Source organism: Macaca mulatta, chromosome 12 (assembly GCF_049350105.2).
Source record: "Macaca mulatta isolate MMU2019108-1 chromosome 12, T2T-MMU8v2.0, whole genome shotgun sequence".
In the NCBI taxonomy this organism is placed as follows: Eukaryota; Metazoa; Chordata; class Mammalia; order Primates; family Cercopithecidae; genus Macaca; species Macaca mulatta.
Window position 1 is genome coordinate 6,845,497 of NC_133417.1, and position 10,669 is coordinate 6,856,165.

The 10,669-nt window shown below is 48.4% G+C and overlaps 1 protein-coding gene across 1 annotated transcript; it reads left to right on the forward strand.

Annotated features, from left to right (window-relative positions):
• Positions 1-947: 947 nt before the first annotated feature.
• Positions 948-5,579, forward strand: GPR148 (G protein-coupled receptor 148). Its single transcript, XM_015109803.3, has one exon. The coding sequence runs from the start codon at positions 1,704-1,706 to the stop codon at positions 2,745-2,747; it is 1,044 nt and encodes a 347-aa protein (XP_014965289.3). The 5' UTR covers positions 948-1,703; the 3' UTR covers positions 2,748-5,579.
• The last annotated feature ends 5,090 nt before the right edge of the window (positions 5,580-10,669 follow it).

The following is a 10,669-nucleotide window of genomic DNA, read 5'->3' on the forward strand; positions in this document are numbered from 1 at the left end:
CCCTCAGCCCTGCAGCATACAGGACACTGGCGCAGAGAGTGTGGCCTGCGAAGGGCTCTGCGGCCTCTCCCGGCCTCGGGCCGATTAGACTGGTCAGGGCATCTGTAAAGTGCAAGGGACCCCTGGGGAGTGCAGGCCAGGGCAGCTGGGGCAGGGAGGCGGGGTCCGCCCTATGGCATGGCGGTTTCTCTGGAAGGGGAGACGGGCTTTCTCAGAACCACCCTTGGTTTCTGTACCGTGATCGGCCATAAGGGCGCAGGCGCTGCTGTTTCTGGCAGCTGCTGTGACAGACCCTATAGGAGGACGCGGTTCCGGGCTGCGGCGGGCGTGGTCCGGGACGGGTCTGGGCGTGGTCTTCGGCTGTGACGGGCGCGGCCTTGGGCTGCGGAGGGCGTGGTCCCAGGGCTGCGATGGGCGTGGTCTGGGGCGGTTCTGGGCGTGGTCCCCGGGCTGCGGTGGACGTGGTCTCACCCCCACCGTCTGAAATTTCTGCCTCTTCCTGACCCTAAAAATATCCTGCCTGTTCCCACGCGGCTCCTGCCTTCTGGAGCAGTCTGCCAGGCCGGAGGTGGGTGTTGGGCAGGGGTCTCAGGCTGCCAGCAGTCAAGTGCAGCCCGTTCTGCAGTCATGACAGGGATCTGTGGGCAGAGGGGACTGAGCCTCGGAGGATGCTGTAGGTGGAAGAGTTAACATTGACTCAGCACTTACCTCAGGCTACGCCCAGTGCTGAGTCCTTTACCTCTGGGCTTCTGCCACGTTTCCATGAGGTCAGTGTGGTTGGCATTCGTGTTTCACAGATAAGGAAACCAGAACAAAGCTTTTCAAGGCCACGCAGCCAGCACCTCGAGAGAGGGGGAGAGCTTGTTCATCTGAACGGGATCCCCAACCACCACCAGCCACCCTGGCCACTGGCCCTGACTGAGCTCACCCCACGCCCGACCAGCCAGGTGCCTGGGGAACCTGCCTTCCACTCTTCCCCACTAGCTCCTGTGAGGTCTCTGCCTGCCAGGCCTCCTCCTCCCCAGAGGAAGGGGCGTTTCCACCACACAGCGACCCCACAAGTCAGCTGAGGCTTTGGGGGCACGGAGCACTCACATGGAGCCCTGAGTGGAAGGCGTGTAGAAGACACACGCATGCACAGGGTCACCCTGAGCTGGAGACCACACCCAGGGCTCTGTGAGGAAATGTGAGTGCGCCCGGGCCCCTCCAGCCTGGTCCAATTTGCTGAGCCTCTAGCTGGACAGAGGTCAGACCAGGTCCATAGCCCGGAGATCCTAGTTCCAGACAACTGCTCCTTCCTTTCCTGGAGGGCAGGACTGATACTGAATATAATCCAGTGTGGTGAGAGTCCATTGCACACTCCCTGTGAACCAAGCGGACAGGTTTGGGGGCCACTGAGATAGGGGACACTTCTGGAGGGGTCAGTGACTGCAAAATGGTGGCAGTGGGATGATCTGTTATGTCTACCCACACACATGCAGCTGCACAGTCGCAGAGATGGGAATGCAAGAAGCCAGGTGTGAGTTTGAATTCACTTTTTTTTTTTTTTTAATCTTTATTAAGCAGTCATTCCTAAGGCCTGCCAGAGCCCGGCATCTCTACAGAGGAGTGGCACCATCAGGACTCCTTTGGGGCAGATCAACACTCAGGGCAGATGCAGAATCAACAACCTGTGATAAAGCCAGCCATTCCTGCCAGGAAGCATGAGGGATGAGCTGGCACCTTGCCCCGCGGGCACTACAGCTTGGCCGGCTGTGATCCAGCTCATTAGCAAGACACCCTGCATGCCCCAAGCAGCCAGCAACACCTCCTTGGGCCTGGGGGACCTCAGAATGCCCAGCTCCATGCTGTACTGGCTTTTCCTTCCCTCGAGCCTGCTGGCTGCAGCCACACTGGCTGTGAGCCCCCTGCTGCTGGTGACCATCCTGCGGAACCAACGGCTGCGACAGGAGCCCCACTACCTGCTCCTGGCCAACATCCTGCTCTCAGACCTGGCCTATGTTCTCCTCCACATGCTTATCTCCTCCAGCAGCCTGGGAGGCTGGGAGCTGGGCCGCATGGCCTGTGGCATTCTCACTGATGCTGTCTTCGCCGCCTGCACCAGCACCATCCTGTCCTTCACAGCTGCTGTGCTGCACACCTACCTGGCAGTCATCCATCCTCTGCGCTACCTCTCCTTCATGCCCCATGGGGCTGCCTGGAAGGCAGTGGCCCTCATCTGGCTGGTGGCCTTCTGCTTCCCCACATTCCTTCTTTGGCTCAGCAAGTGGCAGGATGCCCAGCTGGACGAGGAAGGAGCTTCATGCATCCTACCACTGAGCATGGGCACCCAGCAGGGATGCGGCCCCCTGGCCATTGTTACCTACACCTCCATTCTGTGCGTTCTGTTCCTCTGCATGGCTCTCATTGCCTACTGCTTCTGGAGGATCTATGCAGAGGCCAAGACTTCAGGCATCTGGGGGCAGGGCTATTCCCGGGCCAGGGGCACCCTGCTGATCCACTCAGTGCTGATCACATTGTATGTGAGCACAGGGGTGGTGTTCTCCCTGGACATGGTGCTAACCAGGTACCACCACATTGACTCTGAGACTCACAAATGGCTCCTGGCAGCTAACAGTGAGGTACTCATGATGCTTCCCCGTGCCATGCTCCCATATCTGTACATGCTCCGCTACCGGCAGCTGTTGGGCATGGTCTGGGGCCACCTCCCATCCAGGAGGCACCAGGCCGTCTTTACCATTTCCTAGAGTTCTTGAGTCCACAGTGTGGCAAGTTGAGGTTAAAAATCATATGTTGAATGCAGCAGCGTCCAGTTATGGCTGACTTCTTAGAACAGCACATTATAATCGTGGAATTGGGCCTTTCAGAGGACCTCAACTGATGTTTTTCACCATTTTGATAGTTTTTAAATAGAGAAAGCTCTTTTATGACACTGAAATCCTACTTGGAAATGGAAGCAAGTAAAGGCAATCAAGCAGGGCTCTGGTCTAAGTGAAGCCTTGATCTGCAACCCTCCAGTGGCTTGCTGCACACCCTCCATGGCCACTGTGGATGCATCCTTGCTGACCAACACACAGAAGCCAAAATGTTGCTGACAGTGGGAAGCAGGGAGGTGAGCAAGCAGAGCTGCTGAATCCTGGGACCATGAGCTCTATTTGGGCAGCCACTCAGGATGTCAGAGGGAGGAAAGGAAGCCAAGGATCCACAGCAGTGGAGAGTGTCATGGAGATACCACTGTAAAGCTGGAGTGTGCAAGGGTTACACTCTCACAGTAAAGGTAAATGATAACCTAACCTTACAGAAGGGGGCAGCAAGGGAATTTGCCTGCCTTGACATTGGTGCTGTGTAGAAGAAGAAAATTCCTTGAGAATTCTTAAGCAGAAGCCACTCTTCAGACAGTTTTAGAGCTAGGCTTCAAATCATGTTAGTGGTCAAAACACCTCAGTCTGTGGTTAGTGTAGTTCTCCCGGATGATCTGAGCTTCAGCTTAGGCTTCGGAGAATTGCCAGAGTCAAAGAACCTCAAATAATGGAGTTTCACATGGTCAAATCTCACAAAACCACACAGGGAGATAAGGCACCACGAACGAGAACAAGATGAAACAAGAAGACAGCAGCGTAATACCACAGCTCCTTGAATTACCAACACTGGGTTACTATAAAAATGTTCAAGATGTTTTAAGACATTAATAAGGACATGAAAATATGAGCAGGGATAATACTTTTTTTCAAATAACCAAGAAAATTTGGAAAAGATTTAAATAGAACTTCTTGAAATAAAAATATTAGAATTATGAGTTAAATTTAATATGGATTAAAGAGTATGTTAGACATAACTGGAGAGGGACTCTGCAAATTGTAAGACAGCTCCAGATAAATTACCTAAAATGCAGCCCAGAGAGACAAAGAGACGACCGTGTAAAAGAGAGATTAAGAGACATTGAGGTTGGGATGGAAAAGACTAATACACATTTAATTTGGGAATATAATACAGAAAATGTAGCAGGGGAAATACTTGAAGAGATAACAGCTGAGGATTTTTTCAGATTTGTTGAACGATATCAAACCTCAGATCTAAGAAATCTAACCAATTACAAATAAGATAAACGACCAATAACCCACCACGAAGCACACCATGCGAAACATGCAAACAGCTAAATACAAAGACAAGATATTTAAAGCAGGCAGAGATAAAAGACAAAGGAGCAGCAATTAAACTCACCTTGACTTCTCAAACAATGGAAGAGACCAGCCTGACCAACATGGTGAAACCCCGTCTCTACTAAAAATACAAAAAAAATTAGCTGGGCTTTGTGGCAGGTGCCTGCAGTCCCAGCTATTCGGGAGGCTGAGGCAGGAGAATGGCGTGAACCCGGGAGGCGTAGGTTGCAGTGAGCCGAGATCGCACCACTGCCCTCCAACTAGGGCGACAGAGCGAGATTCCGTCTCAAAAACAAACAAAAATACAAAAAAAAGAAAAAAAAATTAACCAAGCGTGGCGGCACGTGCCTGTCAGCTACTCAGGAGGCTGAGACAGGAGAATCGCTTGAACCAGGGAGGCGGAGGTTGCAGTGAGCCGAGATCGCACCACTGCACTCCAGCCTGGGCAACAGAGACCCCGTCTCAAAAAACAAACAAACAAACAAAAAGCACAGAAGCCTGAGCGACTGGAATAATGTTGCCAATGTGCTTAGAAAAGAACTGTCTTCCTAGAATTTTATACACAGAAAAACGACCTTTCCAGACCTTGACAGAACACAGAAGCTAAAAGACAGCATTCCTAGCAATACGCATTAAGAAAATTTCAAGGGATGTATTTGTTGCAGAAGAAAAATTATTCCAGGTGGAAGGTTTGAGATGTATGGAGAAATAGAAAAATCACTGGAGACTATGCACATAAACAGGAATAGCCATTATCTAGTTGCCTACATAAAAGCAGTAAAAATGTCTAATTTCGGCCGGGCGTGGTGGCTCGATGCCTGTGATCCCAGCGCTTTGGGAGGCTGAGGCGGGTGGATCACCTGAGGTAGGGAGCTCAAGACCAGCCTGACCAACATGGAGAAACCCCGTTTCTACTAAAAATACAAAATTTTGTATTGGCATGGTGGCGCATGCCTGTCATCCCAACTACTCGGGAGGCTGAGGCAGGAGACTCACTTGAACCCAGAAGGTGGAGGCTGCGGTGAGCCAAGGTTGTGCCATTGCACTCCAGCCTGGGCAACAAAAGCTTAACTCAGTCTCAAAAAAAAAAAAAAAAAAAAAAAAAAGTCTAATTTGAGGGTTTAAGAAAAACGGAAAGAAAGGATTCTATAACAGTGGTATATGTGTTAGAAAGGTGTAGTTGTACTTCAAGCATTCTGAAGTCTAGCAGTCTTCAGGAGGAAGGTAGAAATATTAATTTAAGACCTTGTTAGGCATGCCAGTTAAAATGTCTGAGGTAACCACTAACGGACTAGACAAAATGAGGATCACTCTCTAAATAATCTAAGGAACAAATGAAATGAGTAAGAGAAAATATACCTCATCCAAAAGAAGGCAAGAAAAAATATATAGAAGTCAGGACAAATAGAAAACATAAAATAATATGATAGAATCCGAACAACTCATTTAGATTTACTAAAAGAATAAATTTAAATGACTAAAATTTGATGGTGGGGAAACAGTATTGTCCATTTACTTTTAAATCAGATATATATTATTTATAAAAGATTATGCTAAACAAACAACAGAGCGTGGGTGGAAGTAAAGCAATCAGTTGGAAGTATAGAAAAAGATAGAAAGCCTTTCCTGGATCCTCCAATCAAAACTTCACTCAGGCCAGGTGCAGAAGCTCAAGCCTGTAATCCCAACGCTTTGGGAGGCAGAGGCGAGAGGATCACCTGAGGTTGGGAATTCAAAACCAGCCTGGCCAACATGGTGAGATCCCGTCTCTACTAAAAATAAAAACATTAGCCGGGCATGGTAGAGGGCACCTGTAATCCCAGCTACTCAGGAGGCTGAGGTGGGAAAATCGCTTGAACCCAGAAGGTGGAGGTTGCAGTGAGCTGAGATCATGCCGTTGCACTCCAGCCCAGGTGACAGAGTGAGACTCCATCTCAAAAAAAAAAAAAAAAAAAAGATAGAAAGCAAATACTCGGCCGGGCGCGGTGGCTCAAGCCTGTAGTCCCAGCACTTTGGGAGGCTGAGGCGGGTGGATCACGAGGTCAGGAGATCAAGACCAGCCTGGCTAACATGGTGAAACCTCGTCTCTACTAAAAAAATACAAAAAAACTAGCCAAGCAAGGTGGCAGCGCCTGTAGTCCCAACTACTCCGGAGGCTGTGGCAGGAGAATGGTGTAAACCCGGAAGGTGGAGCTTGCAGTGAGCTGAGATCTGGCCACTGCACTCCAGCCTGAGCAACAGAGCGAGACTCTGTCTCAAAAAAAAAAAAAAAGAAAGCAAATACTCACTAAATGAAAGCCAATAGAAGAGACAAAGCTGACTTTACAGCAAAACAGCCTTTCTAGAGTAAAGAGGGTGACTACATGGTAAGTTCCAATTTATCAAAGGAGTTAAAAGTAACATATAATAAGAGAATGAAAATTTATAAAGCAAACATTGACAAAATGACAAAATTTTGAAGGGAAATTAGCAAACCAACCTTCAAAGCGAAGTTTAAGAGTGCTCTCTCTCTAACTGGTAGAGCAACCAGACAAAATAAATAAGGATATTGAATATTGAACAACACAATTGACAAGCTTGACCTAGCGAATAAATTTAAAATATGGCACTTGACAATTGGAAAATACATAATATATACAAGCATGCCTGGAATTATTAAGAAAATTGACCACATGCTACCCTCATAAAGCAAATCTCAGTAATTTCAGAGACTTGATTCCTATGTAGATTGTATCATTTGGGTCCAGTGTAATTAAGTTAGAAATAAGTAGCAAAAAGATAATTGAATAAAATATGCTTGGAAATGTAAAAATCACATTCTAAGCAATTCATAGATCAAAGACTAATTAATTAAAAGCAGAAATCAGAAAATTATTTAGAACTGAGTGATAATAAAAATAGTACACTTCGAAATGTATGAGATGCAGCCAGCAACATTCAGAGGCAAATGTACTCTTACGTGTGTTCTACCCAAAATGAAAAAGGCTCAAGATTAATGAGCTAGCATCCAAATTAAGAAACTGGAAAAAGAACAGCAGATATGTGTGAGTTAGCTCTGACTGTGCCCCACAGGGGCTTTGCAGATATGACTGAGTGAAGGATCCTGAAAGGAGGGTTATTCTGGACTATCAGGTGAAAGGATGAAACCCCAAGGGCCCTTGCAAGGGAAAGAAGGAGGCAGGAGGGTGGGAGAGATATGTGATAATGATGGCAGCCAGGCTAGAGACCAGGAGAGATGGGAAGATGCTGCGCTGCTGGCTTTGAAGATGGAGAAGGAGCCACCACCCTAAGAATGTGAGCAGCCTCGAGAAAAGGCAAGGAGGTGGATTCTCCCTTTGAGCCTATGGAAGGACACAGTCCTGCCTGCACTGATTTGAACTCAGTAAGACCCGTTTTTAACCTCTGATCTTTAGAACTGCAAGATAATACATCTGCATTGTTTCATACCATAGATTTTTGGTATTTTGTTACAGCAGCAACAAGAAACTCTTCCAGTGGCCTTGGCTTGGATGCTCTTCTCTGCTTCGCAGCGTTGCCACTGCCAGCAGGTTAACCCAGGCTCATTCGCAGGCTTCCGAGAGAGGTTCACAGGTTTCCACGAGAGCAGACGTGCCAGAAGCTGAGAAGCAGCAAGCCATGACTTTGCTGCACTCTGCTTGACAAAGCGCCACGCAGCACAGCACAGCAGCAGGCTCATGGAAGAAACAGTAGACTCTACCTCCCCATAAAAGGAGCTCCAAGGCCACACGGCAAGGGACAAGGATAGAGGGAAGGGAAATACCAGGGCCATTGGCATAATCTTCAACCACAAATACAGCAAAGTTGAGGATGTCCTTACTTCAGCAATTACATTCCCACATATATTGCCTAGATAAACACTCGTTCATGTGCTCCATGTTCACAGAAGCACTATTAGCTAAAAATGAGAAACAACCCAAACAACCGTCAATTAAAGAATGGGTCAATGCCTATGGAAGAGTCATGCAATGGAATACTATACAGCACTGAAAAATAAATAGTTGTACACATCAGTATGGATGAATCTCATAAGTATATGGTTTTCGGATGAATCCCATAAGTATATGGTTTTTGGAAAAAGGCAAGTCCCAGAAGAATACATACTAGTATGACTGTATTTGGAGATAAGGCCTGTAGGGAGTTAAGTAAGTTAAAGAGGTCATGAGGGTGAGGTCCTAACCTGATAGGATTGGTGACCTTAAAAGAAGAGAGGTATCTCTCCCTTCCTACAGGGAAAAGATAGCCACCTGCAAGCTGGGAAGAGAGGCCTTGCTGGGAACTAGTGCCGCCTGCACCTTGATCTCAGACTTCTGGAGCCTCCAGCACTTCGAGAAAGTATGCTTCTGTTGTTGAAGCCACCCAGTGTGTGGTATTTTGTTACAGCAGCCTGAGCAGGCTAATACAGTGGGAAAGTATTAAAAAAAGATAATAACGAACACAAAATTCAGTAAAATGCCTATTGATATGTGGTGGGGAGGATGATGCAGAGTTCTAAACTGTGGTTCACATACTTCTTCAGCAGGGTGATGGGCATACAGCGTCTGTTCCTTTGTCATATTTAAAATTGCATAAAGAGGCCAGGCGCAGTGGCTCACGCCTGTAATCCCAGGATGTTGGGAGGCCGAGGTGGGCGGATCACAAGGTCAGGAGATCGAGGCCATTCTGGCTAACACGGTGAAATCCCGTCTGTACTAAAAATACAAAAAATTAGCCCAGTGTGGTGGCGGGCGCCTGTAGTCCCAGCTACTTGGGAGGCTGAGGCAGGAGAATCACTTGAACTCGGGAGGCGGAGGTTGCAGTGAGCCGAGATCACACCACTGCACTCCAGCCTGGGTGACAGAGCGAGACTCTGTCTCAAAAAATAAATAAATTAATTAAATAAAATTGCACAGTTTATATACACCATTTAATGTATGATGCATACCAAATAAAATAATTAAACCACGTAGCCTACAGCCTCCCCCCAGCCCTCCCACTTCCCCTCTCCCCTGTGCACAGAAGAAAATAAGACCCAGGAAGGACAGAACGTGCCCAAGGTCACAGGCTGCTCATGAAGAGACCAGCCTGCCAGCTCCTGGCCATGTGCCTCACCGGCTTACAGCCAGCAACAAGCCGCTGTGGTGTGGTGGACTGTGATCACCCCAGGCTCCCTCTGCTCAGGAAACCACTCGGGTGGATTTGTGAATTTCCCCTCAAAATTTTGTCAATGTTGGCTTTATACATTTTCATTCTCTTATGATATGTGTTAATTTTATCTCCTTTCATAAATTGGAACTTATCAGGTAGTCACCCCCTTCAGTAAGACTGTTTGGCTTTAAAGTCAGCTTTGTCTCTTCTGTTGCTTTCATTTAGTGAGTATTTGCTTTCTTTCTTTTTGAGACAGAGTCTTGCTCTTTCACCCAGGCTGGAGTGCAGTGGTGTGATCTCCGCTCACTGCAACCTCCACCTGCCAGGTTCAAGCAATTCTCCCGCCTCAGCCTCCTGAGTAGCTGGGATTACGGGCTCCCTATACTGTGCCTGCCCAATTTTTGCATTTTTAGTAGAGACGGGATTTCGTCATATTGGCTGGGCTGGTCTTGAACTCCCAACCTCAGGTGATCCATCTGCCTCAGCCTTCCAAAGTGCTGAGGAGCCAGCTGGGGATAATGTGAGTGAGCATTTCTGTTATTGGTGTTATTGGTCCAGAGTGGCATGTACTGTAAGCAGTCCATCAACGGAATTCTTCTGTCCCATCTGAGGGCTCTGTGGCCTGTGGCTGCCATCTGTGGCCGCTAGGACAGCAGAGGTCCCAGCTCTCCTGATAAGTGGCCAGTGAGATGCCCCACCCCAGACCCAGAAACATGAGCCAGTGATGCCAGAGCCGGGGCAGCCATTGTGGTCGCTGCAACACCATCCCTCGGGCAGCAGAGCCCCTCTGAACCCGCCCGTGTGGTCAGGCAGGCAGGCTGCGGCCTCACTGGCCAGCAGCAAGGGTGGCACCGTGGTGACTCTGAGACCTACCCAGGATCTCTCAGTACAGCTTTCCTTCAGTTAAACCAGCCAAGGTTGGATTGTTGCTTGTGACTAAGAACTTGGATTTATACAGAATTTGATACAGGAAGAGGCAGAGTCATTACACGTTTAAATAATAAGGCTTAGGCCAGGCGCGGTGGCTCACACCTGTAATCCCAGCACTTTGGGAGGCTGAGGCGGGCGGATCACGAGGTCAGGAGATCGAGACCATCCTGGCTAACACAGTGAAACCCCATCTCTACTAAAAAAAAATACAAAAAATTAGCTGGGCGTGGTGGCGGGCGCCTGTAGTCCCAGCTACTCGGGAGGCTGAGGCAGGAGAATGGCATGAACGCGGGAGGCAGAGCTTGCAGTGAGCCAAGATCACGCCACTGCACTCCAGCCTAGGCAGCAAAGCGAGACTCCGTCTCAAAAAAAAAAAAAGAAGTGAACTCATGGGAAGCCCTGTCCTGGTGGTTCTACATGAGAAACAATTCTCC

Bases quoted from the DNA above. Each gene is read 5' to 3' on its own strand.
- GPR148 (XM_015109803.3), top strand. From the start codon at position 1,704: ATGAGGGATGAGCTGGCACCTTGCCCCGCGGGCACTACAGCTTGGCCG.